The sequence below is a fragment of the Monopterus albus genome, unplaced genomic scaffold, assembly GCF_001952655.1.
Source record: "Monopterus albus unplaced genomic scaffold, M_albus_1.0 scaffold144.1, whole genome shotgun sequence".
NCBI classification, from domain to species: domain Eukaryota; kingdom Metazoa; phylum Chordata; class Actinopteri; order Synbranchiformes; family Synbranchidae; genus Monopterus; species Monopterus albus.
In genome coordinates this window covers 612,935-631,646 of record NW_018128024.1, presented here as the reverse complement: position 1 = coordinate 631,646, position 18,712 = coordinate 612,935, and the positions used below count along the sequence as shown (strand labels likewise).

General features: G+C 42.6%; 1 protein-coding gene and 1 long non-coding RNA gene across 3 annotated transcripts in view; both read right to left on the bottom strand.

Moving 5' to 3' along the window:
• Positions 1 to 766: 766 nt before the first annotated feature.
• On the bottom strand, positions 767 to 2,495 carry LOC109968229 (uncharacterized). 2 transcript variants are annotated; one of them, XR_002276066.1, is made up of 4 exons: positions 2,232 to 2,495; positions 1,483 to 1,625; positions 1,216 to 1,276; positions 767 to 1,027 (listed from the first exon to the last, which is right to left on the bottom strand). It is a non-coding gene; the product is annotated as an uncharacterized LOC109968229 (long non-coding RNA). The 2 variants fall into 2 exon arrangements; XR_002276065.1 differs by lacking the exon at positions 2,232 to 2,495 and adding an exon at positions 2,083 to 2,225.
• A 3,384-nt stretch (positions 2,496 to 5,879) lies between these two features.
• LOC109968222 (caskin-1-like) overlaps positions 5,880 to 18,712 on the bottom strand; it is a 30,630-nt gene continuing 17,797 nt past the window's right edge. The window contains exons 10-20 of the mRNA XM_020614324.1: positions 18,143 to 18,257; positions 16,502 to 16,600; positions 16,224 to 16,408; positions 14,641 to 14,722; positions 13,035 to 13,102; positions 10,529 to 10,636; positions 9,037 to 9,138; positions 8,692 to 8,830; positions 7,223 to 8,040; positions 6,547 to 7,120; positions 5,880 to 6,289 (exon numbers count right to left, since the gene is read on the bottom strand). Of these exons, the coding sequence (XP_020469980.1) occupies positions 5,880 to 6,289; positions 6,547 to 7,120; positions 7,223 to 8,040; positions 8,692 to 8,830; positions 9,037 to 9,138; positions 10,529 to 10,636; positions 13,035 to 13,102; positions 14,641 to 14,722; positions 16,224 to 16,408; positions 16,502 to 16,600; positions 18,143 to 18,257 (2,700 nt within the window). The remainder of the gene's footprint in view (positions 6,290 to 6,546; positions 7,121 to 7,222; positions 8,041 to 8,691; positions 8,831 to 9,036; positions 9,139 to 10,528; positions 10,637 to 13,034; positions 13,103 to 14,640; positions 14,723 to 16,223; positions 16,409 to 16,501; positions 16,601 to 18,142; positions 18,258 to 18,712) is intronic.

Here is an 18,712-nt window from a genome sequence, read left to right as displayed (position 1 = left end):
CTGTTGGGAAACTTTCACGTCTTATGATTGAATGAAGGACACTTTATTATAGATTAAAGGTCCAAGTTCAACAAACTAAACTAAAATAAAATAAAAATGATTATACCGTATTTGTTTTATTAATCTGATTGTGAAAAGTACCCTGATATTACATAAATGTTCTGGGATAAAACTACAATATTTGCCTCTGAATGCAGTGAAGTCAAAGTACAGTATGAAGTACAAGAAAAATACTCAAGTTAAAGACATATACCTCAAAGCTGTAGTTACTTGAGTAAATGTATTTAAGTTACTTTCTACCACTGCTACTTGGTTTCTGAGTGTGTCACAGGTGTGAAACCTCCGATTTTTCTCCAGTTCTTTGGGACCACGCCACCAATTTAAAAGGCATCATCTTTGATCCAAATGTCAACAAATGGGTCAAAATACAAAACTGAACCCAATTCCTTTTAAATACCAGGGCTAAGATGCCTAGATTGCCGTTATTGTGCTATGAAACTGGTTTTACTGGTGATGTGGGAAAAGGCTTTGATTCCAATTGTGACCATTTGATGAAATGGGTTAATTCTTATATACAACTCTTATGTGAATATGCATCAAGTTTATGGGATCAGAAGTCACAGGTTGTGACTGCTGTGTTCATCAATCATGTATGAGGGACGACTGGACCGTCAACGTGCACGGGAAGAAAACCTTTGTTTACCTTGAATCAGCTTTATTGGCCAGGTGTGTTGGACACGCAATGAATTTGGTTTGGCACCACAAAGACATGCAATTTGTTTATTAGTTAGGGTACAGCTGAATTAGCACCTCCATTTAACAGTCTGAACACAAACTGAACATTATCAGCTTCCTGGAGGAAGTTTCAATACAGGACTGTTGTATTAGGTTGAAGTCTCTAATCCAACCATGTCACACTGCATCTCTGAGCTCAGCACCATCTGAAATGTGACTTCCTTATGGGTTGGATCTTTGTCCAGCCACCTTCCATGTCTTCAGTCTCTCTCCTTTCACTGTCCAGGGTCCACTGAGAAAGGAAAAGTGGATAATCTGAGACAATAACAAGCACCTCACATGCTTTCAATGCTCTTAACGCAGCCTCTGATTAGGTTTAGAATCACAAGCTGGGGTCCAGCTCTCAGAGAAGGTGTCAGAAAAGTCCATTTGTCATCACAGGCTAAAGATGTTTCAAATTCCAACATTACACAGACTCACCAGCTCAGCTGGAACAGTGCGGTCTCTGGTTCCTTATCCAGCTAGCTCTGCTCATTTTTACCTGCAAAGGGGTTTCAAATAGTGAAACCAAGTTAGGAAACAGACAATTGTGAGAGTGAAAACTGCAATAATATACTGATCACAGAGCCTCAGAATTAAGTTGGAATCAGGAGCTGCAGTCCAGCTCTCATAGTAGGTGTCAGAAAAGTTTATTTAGTTTGTCATCACTGGCTGAAAGAACTTCAAAATGCCTGTTTTCGGACTCACCAGCTCTCCTGCCCAACCAGGTCCCACTGAGCTTCGATCTCAGCACCACCTCATCGTCCTCGGAGGCTTAAGTCAGCGGCCTCCCCTCTGCCACCTGGAGCAGCTTCAATGGATCCGAGACGAGCACGGAGACTTCAACCAAGCTGAACGCACAATTGCAAATTTACATGCATCAAACTTGTCTGATACACAGACTAATAAGCAGGGAACTTAAGGTCATTTACAGAATTCTATTTTAGTTCCTAAATGTTAAGGCACCCAATACTAGGTGAGAGAAACAGTATTTCGATTTTCTGTATGTCCTGCACATATGGTGAACTGACAATACAATCCTTGGTGAATCGACAATAAAATCCTTGAACCTTGAAGGTGGCTAGGGCCACTGAACGCAGTGTAGAGATTCTGACTTTTTCCCTTCGAATTCTGACTTTAATCTCAGAATTAGAACTATATTTAGATTAAACTAAAATCAGAAGGAACGCTAACTTAGTGCTACTTTGACTTCAGATGCAAACTGTTCTTCTGCCACCATTTGTCCTGCAGCTCCCACGTGTTGCTGATCACACCGGCATGGCTGCACCCTAAAGTGATCATACTCACTTGCATATCTCCTCTCCGAGCGACCTGTTTGGCTTCAATCAATCAAAACTCGGTAACAGAAAAATAGTAGGTCTCAGATCCTGTTTGCTGTCATGGTGTAACGTTTGGAGAGCAAACTGGTAAATGCAGATACACTCCATGTCTCCTACCGTTGCTGTGAATGAAAGACCGCCTGCGCCCGAAGTGACGAACATATACGTCTTTGGTCCAACGGAAGGAGGAAGTCCCGCCCCTTTCTGTGCTAGCCAGTAGATTCTTAGTAGCTTCGTTCGTCCGATTTTCCGAAAAGCTGAGAAAAATATGTGATTTTCTGGCTATTTTTATGCTTATTTGGCCTCTTTTAAATTACTGTTATCTACGACGCTACCACGTTTTAGCAACCCCAAATCAACAACAATCTTGTTAGCTTTTAGCAAAATCTCCCATGAATCTTAGACGCTGAAGGGCCGGCAAAGCCTTTTGGGAAATGTAGTTTAATTCAGGGTGGTCGCTACCAAATAATACCAGAGCCAGGATATTTACATATAGGCTATTAATATTAATACATTTTATTGTGATAAGCAGCCAGTGTGCTAGAGAACAGGATGGGTAAATGCTTAGACTACTTTAAAGCTCAATTGCTTTAAAAATAATACACTGCTCATACCTTCTTTTTCTCCCATGAACATCTAACTTGCCATTATGCATTATTTGAATTCTGTCTTGTTTTGTATGCATCTTTCTTTTCTTTTCTTTTAACATTACTACTTTTTTGTTGCTTTCACTGTTTGACATTCACATTCCTTATCATTATTTCTATATGTTTGTCTTCACAATCATGCTTACCTGTTTAGTTGTACACATGAACAGTTGATTTGTTCCTATTTTGTAATTTAAAATATAAATGAGCTTCTTCTGAATGTTTTAATTATAACCAAATAATTTGTACATATGAACCATGTATTTTTTAGTGACCATTTTAATCATATACACATTTACAGTATTTACAGTATATGAATTCTCTGAACTAAAGACGATCATCGCGTACATGCACACAACAGCAGTAGATGCAAATATTGCAGCTGTTTCAAAAGGGTCACACATCTGGACCATGACCCAACTTCACTAAAGCCAATTTGGCTGCATGGGAGCAAATCCCTGCATCTAATATACTGTCAAAAACTTTCCCAGAATAATGCAGTTTTATAGCAGCAGGTTAAAGTGAGATGATTTGGATGGAAATGTTCAATAATTACATATGAATGAAATGAAAGCTGTACAGTTGTTTTTGTGTTATGTCATTCACATACTGTAATTCTAGGGTTGCTAGAGAGGAAGCGTGTATAAATTGTTTCTGAGAATACCTTAATTAGCAGATAACATATAAAGGAACTACACTTAAAGAGTCATGTAAGGTTAAATTTATACATTTATTCTGATCACAGCTGTACAGGAATCGTCACAGCAGAAATACAACCTAAACCCAACCATTGCACAACAGCCATCAAACACATCCAGAGCTCAACCATAAATGTACAGGCTCAATCAGCTCACCTTAATTTAATGTCTGTAATTGTTGTCATTATTATTCACGTAGAACCATCTGTCTCTCAAATATATCTTTGTTTTCAAAGAGCATAAAAATACAAGTGACGTCTTTGTTGGGATGAACACTGATAGTTGATCCACTGTCTGGCCTAGAGGGTGGGACCACTGAAAACTGGGGAGCCAAGGAGGAGCGGAACCAATTTACTATAGCTTACAAGGCGGGGTGGGGGGGTAATATGAGCTCACACAGTGGGTACAAGAGGCCTGCAGACAGGACAGCTGATGTCAGGGATCATACAGAACTCACAACAAACACACAAGGAGAGAGGGTATGTAAGGGAATGGAGAAAACCATGAAACATTCTGAAGGGTAAAACAAGGAAAATGAGAGAAATAAACGATTTAGAATATGTGAAAGAACTCAACCAAGGCACAGAGAAATAACGATTTAACAGACACAGAGGGAGATAAAAAGAGGGGGGACAAGATGGATGGTGAGCAGATTAGCGGCAGTCTCACAAACCAACACTAGGGGGCGTTCTAACAGCTCAAATACCCAGGTATATTATAAACTCTATGTATGTATACTGGATATACTATATAAAGCATTGAAATATAGGATTATCTTTTAAAAACACTGTTCACTGCAGCAGGACAAAGGGATACACTGTGAGAGTGTGCTTGTTTACATGTGACTTTGCATGTGAATGTGTGTAACATCAGTCTTTGTGACGTGTAAGTGTAGAGTCATCTCCCAGCAAACCTCCACAGATGGAGCTAAACACCAACAAAACAAAACACCAGCGAGATTAAAACCATTGTACTGTGCATTTATGTGTCTGTGTGTGTTTGTGTGTGAGTGTCTCAAAATTCATGGACGCACATCTATATCTGATCATTAGAATAACTACTGTACGAGTGGAAGGACACTGACATGAGCATCAGCAGGGACTACACACACTCGTAACGACAACAGCTGCAATAATAACAACAACAGCAGCGACAACAACATGAACAGAGATGACACACAAGTCAGAAAGCCCAGCTAACCACAGTCCTCCACTCATACAGAAGAGAAATACAGGCTACAATTCATCTGGAAAAATGCATCCTTTTGACATCGCAGGAATGAGAGACTCGGAAAGCAGCCTGTCTTTCCATGTGCTTTTAAAAATTCTCTCCACCGTCTAATCTCTATGCATCTTATCTATCTAGCTATCTATCTATTTCTCTATATCTCTATCTGCCTGCCAGTCAGTTTATGTGCTTATTTTTGCAAGCAATATGCTTATCTGTCTGTCTCCCTGTCTGACTGATCTCGATTCTCTGTCCTAGCCAGAGTCTGTAGAGATAAAAGCATGAGGAAAATGATTGTGCTTCTCGGTCCACACAGCCATCTGAGGCCGGGAGAGGGCGACTTGCTGGACTGCAGAGGTCAGAGGTTGTGTGGGAGCAGCCTCCTCGTGTCGGGAGGCGTACTAGAACTACCAGATGAAGAGGACTTCCTCCTCAGCATACTGTACAAGGCTACATGAGAAGCGCTCACGTAGGAGGGACACACTCTCAGAGTGCCAGCATCGAGCCTTGGGAGAATTTTCTTTGAACACCTACACATGATGGGGGAGAGGGAGAGGACTTGTTGGAAATGAGACGTGGGCAGGAGATCAGTCGAGCATCGCATCCAGCTGGTCTGCTAAGTCGTCAAACATGCTGCCGATGTCGTCCAAGATAGAGACTGTTGTCTTTTTGCTGGAAACAGAGCTGGAGATGGACAGCACAAAACAGGAAGAGCTTAGATGATAATGATATAAACAGCACAGTCACGGTAGATTACACAAGTGGACGTGCAGAGTGTGAACTGGTTTTGGAAGCTCACTGTTCATAAACACTTTAAAGCTTTCTTTTAATTATAAAACCAGTGTTTCTCAGCATGTATACACAGCAATCTCTTGCATGACTTAACTTTTTAAACCTGCAATAACAAGAGCAGAAACTAGGGTCAATAATACACAATTAAATGTGCCAAAGAATGGGGGAGTATTCATATGGAAGCTCACCTGATGATTAAGGTTGTAAATACTCACTCATTTTGTGCATCCTCCTCATGGATTTTATGCTCTACAGCCTGGAGAGCTGCAGCTAAGGAGGCACCGGTCTCCTCCAAGCAATGCTGCACCCCTGCCTCCTGCTTCACTTCCTCCACCCGACTCTCCACTTTTTCTTTCATGCCTTTCTTCCCAGAGGGCTTCTTCTCCATTTCCCTCAGACTCTCATCCACTACTTTTTTCCTCTCCACCTCCTGCTCTTTGTGCCTCTTGTGTTCCCCCCCTCTCCTCTGTTCCTCTTCCTCTCTCCTCCTGTCCTCTTCCTCCTCCGCCTCCGATGGAGAGACCAGAGACGGGAGAGCGGGGAGGTTTGACCGGGTGTGGTGAAGGGGTGGAGGGACTCTGGGCTGGAGAGGGGGATGTAAGAGGGAGTCCCGGAGAGAGTGCGGGAGCAGAAGGGGTGTCAGGAGCTGGAAGAGGAGCGGCAGTGTGCGGAGAGGAGGGTCTGGGAGCAGGGGTGGGGCTGGTAGCAGCAAGGCTTAGGTTCGTGGTAGCTACTATTGTGTTGCCTGGTTTAGGCACTGTTGGAGGCCCACGTGGTTTGGGGGATACAGGAGGAGGGACACGCTTCAGCTCTGGTCAGGGAGAGTCAGAGAAAACGCTATCAGTTGATATCACAAGTAAACATCCACACACAGCGGCTTCAGAAGGTATTGACCTGTGATTTAATTTTAAATTGATTAAATTTGGCCTATCAGTGTAATCCATAGTGACAAAGAACAGTCATTTCATAGTATAATCACATCAAAAATCTACACTTAGTGGCTTTAAAGTGACTCAGTGACTAAATACCAAATCTACAGTTTCGTGTGTATGTATACGTGTATCTCACTAGGACTCTCTGCCGTCTCAGCGTTTTCTGGCCCGGGTAAGGGGACCCTGCGGGTTGGCGCTGGGGGATCAGCTTGTGTCTTCGTCAGGGTGACTGTGGATGGTTTGGGTGAAACCGGTGTCAGGGACCTCCAGGCCTCCATCCACTCACAGCTCTCTGTGTTGGTCTCTGTCTTATCAGGGACGTCAGAAACCGGCCTCCGCCTCAGGACCACACTGCCGTTCTGCTGCGGCTCACCTCCGTTCTTACGGCTCCTATCTCTCTGAGTGCTGGGAGAGTCTGGTTGGTTATTGCTTTTTGTATGCTCGGACGTGCGTGGTCTTCTGCGTACGGTGTCAGTGCCAGTTGTCATGGTAACAACAGTTGTAACTGCCAGTGGATGCGGCTTCTTTCGAAGTGTCGCTGTGCCGTCTGTGATCTCTGACGCTGAGGAGGCCACGGTGGAGCGGGGCCGGGGCTCTGGACGCCGAGGTAACAGATCAGTCTGATCACCAGGGATGCCTTCTGGTCCGCTGATGGTCCTGCGTCGACTTAGGACATCATCATCTTCAGATCCAAGACCACCAGCACCTGCCTGGCGACAAAATACAGGAGGACTCACATGGAGATCATGTGACTGTTACACGTGCATATTCCTAACAAAATCAGTTTTTAAATATTTAACACACATGCCCACCTGTAGGTAGCTGGTGCTGCTTCCTAGGGTTCTTGGGAAAGTCTTGGCTCCACCCACCATAGATGTTTCCAACATGGCAGCGAGGCTGCGAACACTCCCAGAAGCCCCCTCTGATCTTTCTAGGCCTGCCGAGTCCTGAGCTCTTAAAGTTGATCGTAGACTGCCACATCTAAGCCTGCCACGGTCACTGGCTCGCCGTTCCCGATAAGCTGGCAGCCTTAGTCGTCCCTCCCCTGGTCCCTCTCCCTCCTCGTCACCCCCAGTAATGGAAGAACAGGACCGTTTAGGTGGAGTTGGGGGCCGACCTTTCCGACGAGGACGGAGGGTGACAGATGATTGGCTGCGATTAACAGTGACATCATTAGGGGCGGCAGTGTGGGTGGAGCTGCTGCGGCACACGGTGGCGTATCTAGAGTCTGACTCTGAGCCAATTAGACTGTGAGTTCTCTGTCGCTCTTCCTCCTCATTGGGCAGCCGGAGCAAGGGTACTGACGAATCAGCTGCCACCGCCTGGGCAGAGGGGCGCAGCCGAGCCCTGGGGGAGGCCTGCTGGGTTCGGCCATGTGAAGGGGTTTGTGGCAGGGTTTGTGTCAGTGTGTGTGGGGGAGTCTGTGAATGTGTGAGACCAGGGCGAGGTTTGACCGGTGGGCTGGGGACACTGTTCCTCTGCTTTCTTGCCTCCCTGTGGGGCTCAGAGCTAGTGCTGCCACCTGGGCTGGATGGAGGTGTAGAGGGGCTCTGAGGAGGCTCAGACCCTCTTTCTCCTCGCTGTAGCTCCTTCAGTCTCCTCACTCCCAGCATCAGCTTCTTCTGATGGCCTGAGGGCAAGCAGGGGTACAAAGGAATGGAGGAAAGGTTACTGTGAGGGGATGGGCATTAATATGATTTTTTCAGGTCAAATAATCAAGCCGAATTAAGTCAATTATTCCATTAGTTGTGACATCATCACCATCACCAAAGCAGTTATTTCTTTCAGTCATTTGCTGTCACATGAGCTTTTAAGTGCAACTAATCTAGTCATTTTTCCTTTGTCGCTCCGTCTTGTCTTTTTGCTGCTGAAGCTCAACGTTTCTGACACTGTTGTAAATGACTCGTCATTGTGCTGGTAAAACAGTGGAAAGATAGCTTCATCCCACATAATGAGCACTCAATTTTGTTGTCAAATTGAGTAAAATAATGCCACGCTTCACCTAGTTTTCTTTTTGTGTGTGTTTTTTCTCTGAATCTGCAGACATACTGCGTATAGTGCACAGGCTGAAATGGCATCATAAAAACTAGTTCTACTTCTTTACAGCATAAAAATGAAATGTCTCCAATAACTGTTTTCCAAATATTCTACAACGCTGACCTTTGCGACTAATCAAATAATCGATTATTCATGCACTTCCTGAAACAAAAGCTCTGTATCTTCACATTCTTGGTTATTGTAGAACCTTATTTTCCAGCCTGATGACTTAGTCGAGTCTTACCTAGCTTAGTGATGCCGATCTCTTGCAAATCTTCTAGGCTGATGTCCGAGACAAAGTCAATGTTTTCATACCCATTCTGCACCAGAACCTGATAGTACTGGCTTAGTCCCAGGTGAGACAGCCAGTCTGCCAGATTGGCCTAAAACATACACAAGGGCACAGAAACATAGACAGTATGTGAAAAGCATGTGCCCAGAGTACAAAATAGAGAATACAACTGTGATGCTGACAAATTAGTTTCTTAACAGGCTGAAAAAACTGTGCTTATGTTTGTGTACGTGCAGCTGAGAAAACTCAACATCTCTCCCCTTTTCTTAGTTTGTATTGTACAGGTTGGAGTCTTACAGGTTTGTGGTCTGGCAACCAGTCTGTCGAGGGCAGCTTGCTGATCTCTGATATTAACTTCTTTCGATGACCAGGCTTCATGACCCCAATCGCCATCAGGTCCTTCAGTGCAAAGCACATTTAGTCATATCAGACATTCACCACAACTACAGTAGGTGCTTTTCTTAATGTAAACAATTTTGTGCATACATTTGACATTTTGTACGTGAGCTGCGTGTGATATGCCTCCAGGAATATTTGGTTTTGGATAATGTCTGATGAGTGTCCCTTGTCCTTAGGGGGGTTTTACGTCATACCACCGTGTCTGCTTCAGTACACACACATACAGTACGCGAACACACAAACACACTACGCTCACACACGCATACACAGTGGCACATAAAACCCACTCAAGGACAAGCACACAATAGTGTAGTGCTGGGTATCGAACTTCGATACTTCTATGGCATCATTCGAATTACTTCAATACCATCAAGTATCAAAAAAGGCTTTTCTATATTTTTAATTTATTGATGTTAATGTTAACAGAAGCAAAGGTTGTGATAAACAGGTTTATTTTCTATGTTATGAAACTGCTTTGAGTGCACAGAAATGCACCAAAATGTGTTGTATATATAGAGAGAGAGAGCTAAAATTGGTTTTATAAAATTGGTATCAAAAAGCATCGTTTAGGAACCGCTATCAAAGTCTACGTATCGGTATCAAAAATTGTGGAATGATACCCAGCCCTACAAAAGTGTTTCCAGCACAGACTGCAACACACAGCCATGTGTGAACACAGCCAAAGACGGGTGACAAATTAAAGGAAAAACTATGATCGAGTGAACATAGATTTTTTTAGTAACCTGTCTCCAGAGCAGCTTCAGTGCTCCCGCTGGAGGGAGGAAGCATCAGTTTTCCAAGACATACGTATTCCTTCATTGTGTTCAACACACTTTCTCACACTCATTAAACCGTTCAATGACTTAGAGCTGCAAGCATTAGTTAGTTCATGGTTAGAAAATGAACTGTCAACAGTTTTGAAGCAACTTTTTCTGGTTCCACCTCCTTTAATGTGAGGAGCTGATGCTTTTCTTTGTCAGACATAATAATAAACTGATTGTCCTTGGATTTGTTGGTTGGACAAAAGACATTAGAAGACTCTGGAAAAACACAAAGGGCATTTTTCTCAAATGTTTGACATTCTGTAAATAAAAAGATAGATAATCAAGAAAATAATCTGTGGATCATTCAGCCACCCCTGCATTTCTTATTTCCACTCATTTACTCAGGATTTTCTTCTACTTTGTCACCCGCCTGTACGTAAATGAAGCAGACAGCACATGAGAAGTGACGGGTTGATGCTGAGGACTCACACCAGGGGGTCAGGTGACAGAGACAGGAGGGTCATGATGACATCATCCAGGTCAGTGGGAGAGCTGATTTGAGAGCTGTGCTGTGCTGAGCCTTGACAGACAAGAGGCGGTGAGGGGGTCAGGGGTCATGACCTTACCTCAGAGGTCATGCGACTAATGGTGTCTAGATCATATCCCGCGGTGAGGAAGTGGGTGGTGTAGAACTGCAGCTGAAACTCACCCAGCCACGCCACTACTGCCTGTTTCTAGAACACAAAACACAGAACACTACTCCCTGCTTGCAGAAGAGTCCACAGGCTTCCTCTAGAGCACAGAGTACAGACCTACACTAGAAAACAGCACAGAAACTCCTGTTGTAATCCTAAAATGTACCTTGCTCTACAACACAACCTAGAAAGCGTTTACCAGTAAAGAATAGGGACCTGCTCAGGCACACACAGTAGCGAGGCGTTCTACAAAACAGAATATAAAAGACAAACCACCAGCCTGTCTCTAGCTTGGAGAACAATGCACTGCAATATTCCCAAGGTGCACAACACCAGGACAAATTCGCAGAAAGATGTTGTCTACATTGATGCTCAAACACAAAACTACTAAAATACACAGGATTAATATCATCAGCTGATCTTTGTAGAATGCACAATATTCCCACACAATACTGCTTGTTATTCACAAGGGTTTGTATAAATCGCAAGACACACAAATTGAGAACTAAATGAAAATAAAACATGGTCCACTCTCTCGTAGTGGTAGCTAGCTACAAAGGATCTGAGATTTCTGCCACTATGACACTCCCTCCCCGCTACAATGGAGGTAAATGGAATTTCATTCATGGTGTTCAAAGCATTGAAACAACACATCTGAAAATCCTTAAAAGCAATATGTTGTTCCAGATTTGATATTTATTTGGCTCATAGTTTTGTCCACAGTGACACATGGGGAGACCTTTTGAGGTTAACAGTCTTGATGGCGGCACTTTAACATGTAGACAGAAGGAGATGGGGATTGAATGACTGACCTTACAAGTAAAGGCCAACCTGCATTATCACCTCATCTACTGCCAGTTATCTGAGCTATGTCGCAGACCTTGCTGTCAGTTCTCTTTCTACTGAAGGTAGAAAAAGGTAAATAAAAATATAGAAGAGTGTTCAGAGAATGGGCTGTGGATTATTTCTAGAAGGAGTTCATCGCTTTTGTCAGGGATCAGAGCACCGTAAATACATCTCCATTTACCTGTATTGTATTTAGTGGAGGCAGGAATCAAAGTGGTGGCGATCTCATAAGCCCTGCAAATGACACTGTCAACCTACCAGTATGGGTCGATACCACTAAGGCTAAGTGGGAAATAATGTTTTTGTAATTTGGGTTACCTGAGCCTTTAATGGACAAATTACAGAATTGGTGGCATACAGGGCGTATTTTGTGAATGACTTTAGGGTCAAATGATGTTGGACTGACTAACACTAATGCACTCTACTGTGTTTGCTTCCATAACAGGACGCTGCTGTCACCTGTTGCTGTGTTCACGTCATGTCAGCAGAATGGGGAGGGTGGGAATAGTTCTCATAGGAACAACTCGGAGCGTTCAGGCAGTAGTCCAAGATGGTGGCTGTCCACAGTGTTGTTTGCAACGATGAAGGCTGCTTTGTGTCAGTTAACCTAAATGTTAGTAACGTTAATTTATTTTGTATTGGCCACACAATAGGAGTAATGTTTACTCAAAGTGTAAGATTATCTAGGCTGCAGCTGTGTTTACACTCACTGTTTGGAACAATGAAATTGTATTTTAAGATACTACTACTTTGGCTGTGAGTCAGGTAACCTTCAACATTTTAATTTACCACACAATGCCAGTAGCTCGCTATGTTGCTAAGCAACACTGTGCATATGTCTTGTTTGTTTACCGGTGAAATTAGGTGTAACTGCTGGTGATGGTTGTTTTGAAGCCATTTTTGAATCTATAATGATGACACTTCCGCAATGCTTTCGGATATCGTAGTGGTCCCGATATCACCGACTCAGAAGTACAAGTCATGTGAACGGTTTTGCTTGTTATTACAGTTTAAAAAACATGATGTGACCGTAACATGTCAACCAGTATATACTTGATCTTAGAACACACAGAGAAAGACGGACCATGCTGCAGGCAAAATGGCGGCGTGCGACCAATGTTTGCACACTTGTCAACCTTGCCTGGAAGCTGGGTTACAGTTAGGGTTAACATTAACCCTACCCCTAACCCCTTATACCTAACCCCAGCTGTTATCACAGCCGTAAACCTGCTGAAGTGAACAACTTCCAGCTAGTATCACCAGCTTCAGAATTCCGCCATCATATCTGCAGCCAGGTTCTTGCACACAGAGCTGCTGGCAGTGTTTCACTGTGGTGTGAGGGGACAGAAGGCAAAACAGCAACTGACTCTTCGATGTGTCTGTCACTCCACCTGTCTCCATGGTGACACACTCACATGCCCATCCTCAGGGTATCATCTGTTCAGGTGCAACACAGCCTCACTGTGCCCGCTGCCTGAACCCCACCCATGTAGATGTCTGACTCTCAAACCAAGGCACTAGTTGAGAAGAAACAGAAGCAACAGAAAAAAAGAGGCCACACAGGAAACCAGTCGGCCACCCAAGAACTCACTTTCCCATCATCCTCCTCTGCCTTGCGCTCAAACGACCGCTGTTCATGAACTGCACGACTGGAAGAGCCTTTGGTGGTGGCAGAAGAGTGAGACAAAGCAAAGAAAGAAGAGGGGAAAAGAATAAAGCATATTAATTTTAACAGTAATGAACAATTTATTTCGCCCTTTTCTATTTGTCAATTACACATAGTTTTTAGTTAAACTACTAGCCATACATAACATACTACAATTAGCAAACAATTTGTTTTATACATGTTCTTTAAGCCTAAAATCCCTCAACAGACCCAGTAAGATCTGGACAACAGGAGATAACAGCTTCTCACACTCTTCTTCTTCTGAAATCGATTTTTACTTGAACTAGCAAATTAGTAAGAAACAAAAATTGCACCTTGTTCCTTCATTGTTTATTTCTTACAAGCAAAAAGCCAAAAAATGTTGCTATGTCGTGATCAAGTGCAGTCTGTGAGGATGAGCAGCACTGGAGAAATTAAACAGCCAGGTTTATATTGTCTACTGTATGTAGTTCTTCAGAATAATTTGGAAACAGCTCTCATGCTTGGCTGGCTTTGTGGTGCTGTTATAACACTACACTTCCCACACATCACTTAAAACAGTAGAATGACAGCAGATTAAAATATGCTAATTTAATCATAATCAGCTACAACTACAAGCAGTGTCCAAATTTAAGTGGGTTATCTGAGCCACCATATCAATGTCTAAACAACAGGCCATATATGTATGTGTATCAATACACATGTTGCAAATTTACTGTTGTCTGCGGGTTAAATCAAATTCTCAAATTTATAAATGCCCTGTCAGGAATTAAGAGTATAAGTTACAACCAGGTCCTGATGCCAAGATAATCACGTTATGTAATATAGTCTGTGGTTACGTTAGCTGTGTCGAGTGTTTTTCATTCTAAGGGCAATGTTCTTCTCACTTATTCTTCTTCTTTTCATGTTGTTTTGAGATATAACACTGAAACATCTCCTCAGCTGTGGCTGCTTAGGGAATTACTCGGTATTCTGTTTATTACAAGCAAACCGTAGCATTTGCAGGTAAAGCATAAAACATACAAATTCCTGATAACATTAAAGGACTTGTCCCAAGAAAAAGCAACCTGCATTTCAGAGCAGCTTTTATAAATAAAGCATAACTTAAATTACTATAATACAAGAATGGGGCCAGGAAATGCTGCCTGTGTCTGATATGAAGAGACAGTTGCTCTTTAGAGGCCACACTGACTAAAAGTAAAGAAAAAACATTAATAAAACCAGCAATCTGAGGCACTTTCTGTACAAGTCAACAGCACCTTGATGTTTTCTTAGTAATTTGATACAGAATGTCTTTTCTGAATCACTGGGTTAACTTTTCATATTAGCTAAACAAGACAAACATTGTAATATTTGCATCTTTGTAGTGTCACTGTTTGATCAATTACCAGAGGGCAGCAGCAAAACAGACCTTTAATTCAAAACATTCAAGTAAAGGCTGAGGGCAGCAGCAAAACAGACCTTTAATGCCACTGAAAAATGACACAAATTAAACATTCAAGTAAAGGCAAAGATATTTATGTTGTGTCTTGATTCGAGTTGGTGTACTTACTCGCTGACTGCTCAACAGACTGTGACTGCTCCAAGAGATGCTCCTTGGCTTTTACTGACTGAGACAGCACGGTGGCCAGGAGCTAAAACACAAAAACACACACAAATACACTGACACAAACAAACATGGGCACGCACACACTCACAAAATAAAACATTTACTCAAGCATGACCACTCAGATCCCCGAGGTGCCGTATGACTCAGCTCAGTGCACATATAACACACAGCATTTCTTACAATTTACCAGGACTGGTACAGCAGAAATCCTAGAATAAATACATCTTAAAACAGATTATGTCCATCCAGCATAATATGGTAGCACTGTTCAGCTGAGCTAATTCAGTACTTTTTTCAGATATTACCTAACAGTAGATTGGTTATATATATATATATATGTATGTGTGTTGGTAAAATGTTATTCAGAATGTGCTGACGGTGTTAGAGAACTGACCTCTAGGGTGCAGTGTGTCACTTACTGTAAAATGAAAGTACACCAGACAGTGGAGGGCGATGTACACAGACAATAAAATGCACTAAATACAAACCCTGTAACTGTCACTTCACTATTTTGACTGTAGTTGCTAAGTTTGTGTTATCTATATCCTAAAGCATACTTGCACTGAAATACCACACATGAGTGTTTGGGAGTAATTAGTTACATGTAACAGTGTTATGTCATTAAATTACAAAATAAATGTAATTGTAATCAGTTATAGTTACTGAGAAAAATACGTAATAAGATCACAGTTGCTAATCACTGTTGGTGAACAGGAAGATATTACATCCTAATATGTCCTTTTCTGTTAAAAGCTCCATTTATTTGCCAGTATTCATCAAACTGTGTTGCCTTTGAGTGGTCCTCCTGTTTGACTTTGCACCATCTCTGGTCTGCCAATCAAATCAACGCACACTGCTCTAAGCAACGTGAGGCTGAAACCAGAAAAGGGCTCTTAAATTACTGACTAACACTTGTTTACCAGTGTCATCATCAAAATGCTCCAAGTCAAACCTGAGGAAACACCGTAAGTTAATGTAACTGTAATCACTCACATACTATAAAATATCTCCTGCACCATGTTATTTACATGCTGTATGTAATCAAGGTGCAATTTAGCTGTAATGTTTGGCTCAGTGCCCATCTAGTAGGCCACATATACTGTATGTTTAATCACCATTCATGACACATTCATTGCTAGCTAGCTAACAGGTGCTTTTTGCACAACTGCACCTCCATTTATGAACCCTTTGTAGCTGTTAGACTTAGTCCAGACAGAAAAGGCTGATGCTGGCATTTGCAGGCTTAGTTTTACTATGTGACTGATATAAAGGTCAAACCAGGAGGCCACCATCTTAATGCACCTGATCTACTATTGAAAGAAACTGATGCTGTTCTCTCCAACGGAAGAACAAACTAAGCAGGAAACAAAATTGTGGTTAATTTGGTAACCTGAGTTGTGCTGTTTCCTGAAAATGCTTTGTCATTTCCCAGAAATGCTATGCTTGTTGAGTTGTAAAAATAAACGGGATGTAAACAGGTGCAAATGCATGCACAAAAAAAAACCTAAATGTGAGAAGTCTCTCACCTTTACACCTTCAGCTTGTGCGTGCAGACCTGGAGCATTAAGGCCGTGTGTGTTGAGTCCTGTTGTGGGTGCTGGGTGTGGACTGGGTGCAGGGGTGGTCAGAACATGAGTGTTTCCAGAGCCCTGCAAGCTGCTCGATGACCGAACACTGCCGAGACTGCCCACACTGCCGCTTCGCTCCCCACCTCCATATGCAAACACACACAGCGCAGGCCTCAGTATGGCACAGAACACATTCCTTATAGTCTCACATTGTTCCCCAAAATCACACGGTTTACCTGCCAGTGGTTTGCGTAGCACCCAGATATCCTCACTGGTGCTGCTCTGCTGTCCCAAAGTTGGAGAACCTTGGGGACTCAGCTCTGCAGTCCGTGAACCTGTCCCACGCACACACACATTTGTTACAGCCACTATTTTAGTCTATTTAAAACAAAAATGCAGTAATTAATCAACAGCTACCAAGACGCATAATACAGTTTCATACATAAACATGTTTAACTCTTCAAGTGCACACTATCAAACACTCAGGCTCCCAAACATACATCCACTCCACCTACACACTCATAAACATGTTAATCGGAGCAGTTGCCCAAACTCTAAGTGCTAATAACTTTGACACTTGTAATAATCCATAGACAGGGATTTGGTCATAGTGCATACAAGCACTGTTCCAAATGCCATGACTTTATTTTAAAGACATCATGACATGATATTTCAACCTAAATCATAAGTAAATGTATGTTAAACGGTTGTGCCATTAAATTTGAAATTTTCAGTTAAAGGGTCAGTTCACTCAAACAAGAAAGGTGAGTAGAATTTCTTTACTAATCGGAGCCACATTAAAAAAAAAAAGCATTTTAAAAGAAACAACTTTTAAGAAAAACATCTGGCCAATTAGGATAATGCACATATGTATTTGGTATAACAATGATAGAAAACAGCTATTAATGAAATAAACTGGCAGAAGAAATCTAATGACCTGTCCATACACTACTAAACGGACACAAAACAATAACTACAATATTTATGATGTGGTCTTGTCAAACAATGTGGACATTATGCTTATCTGTGATTTACAGTGACACTACAGTATGTACCTGTCTGACTCTGCTGCTCCTGAGAAGTGGAGAGAGGGGGAGGAGAGGACAGAGGAGTAGACAGAGAAGGAGGAGAAATGGGAAGAGGAACATACCCAAAAGAGGAGAACCGAGGGAGGGACTGTGTGCTGGGGTGAGGGGGAGGAGGGGGAGGCAGATGCAGGGGGAGGACTTTGGAGGGGGGATATGAGTGTCCGTTGACCGAGGCAATGGGACAGGGATTTGGCCTGCGGAGCAGGAAGGTGTGGCACTGCTGGGAGGGGGCGTGTCCTGGACACGAGCCAGGAGGAGGGAGGTGCAAAACAACAACAACACAACAACTGATCAGTCAACTTGAAACAAAACAAATGTAATCAGATCTAAAAATGTATAGAATGACAACTGATTAAAATCAAAATATGAGAAAATAATACATCCATATATCCACTGGATAATATATCTCTACAAAGCAAAATATAATATCACTATAGCAACAACGCAAACAAACAATATGAACAAAAGTGCCACAATCTAGCAGAGCAGGTTGTTTAGACGATTTAATAATCAAGGAGGGTGGGTGACAGAAGGAGCAGAACTATAGAGGAAAGGAGGAAGGTTAACACCAGGGAGGGACAGTAGTGAAGATGACTGACAGGTTTGGATAAGACAGATGGGCTGCCTGAAGAGGCTGATGAAGTTGCAGCTAGCTACAACTAATGATCAGCTATAGCTACTGAACAGCTGCTGAACTCACATGTATGTAAAAGCACACGCACACATCTTCCCACCCATACAGACACACACACACACACACACACACACAGCTGTGATGTGGGCAGTCACCTGCCCTCTTGATGACTTCCACCATGTTGGAGGGGAAGTAGCCCACGCGGTCATTCCCTGTGCGATTGTCGTGAATGCAACCCTTCCATAGACCATCTGAGTGCTGCTCCAAAACCTGTTGACACACATACCCTGTTTATACCTCCAAAACAATAACCGAATTGGGTTGCACAAGCAAAACAGAAATTGGTTGTGTGTGAAGTTAGCTAGTTTCAAACTAGCGATTTACAAAAATGGGTAGCACCATTAAAACTTTTTATGTCTTCACAGCGAAACTGTTGTTCGGATATAGATGTAGCACTGTTTTGGAAGAGAGCTCCTTTGTGACTGGCTGTTGGCAAACACTTTGGTTAACCTTCCTAAGATGGTAGGCAGGGCTGATTTATGGGCCTGATTTTAAAAACACAGGGTAGAGAAGCTGTAATGACAACAGAAGCGTTGCATGTCATAGAGGCAGGTAGAATAGCTGAGAGACACCACATCCTGTCCCATTTTCACTTGATTATTAGACAATGTCTACAAGTTAGTGACGGATTTCTCAACATTTGCTGCATTGACAGATAAGGTTCA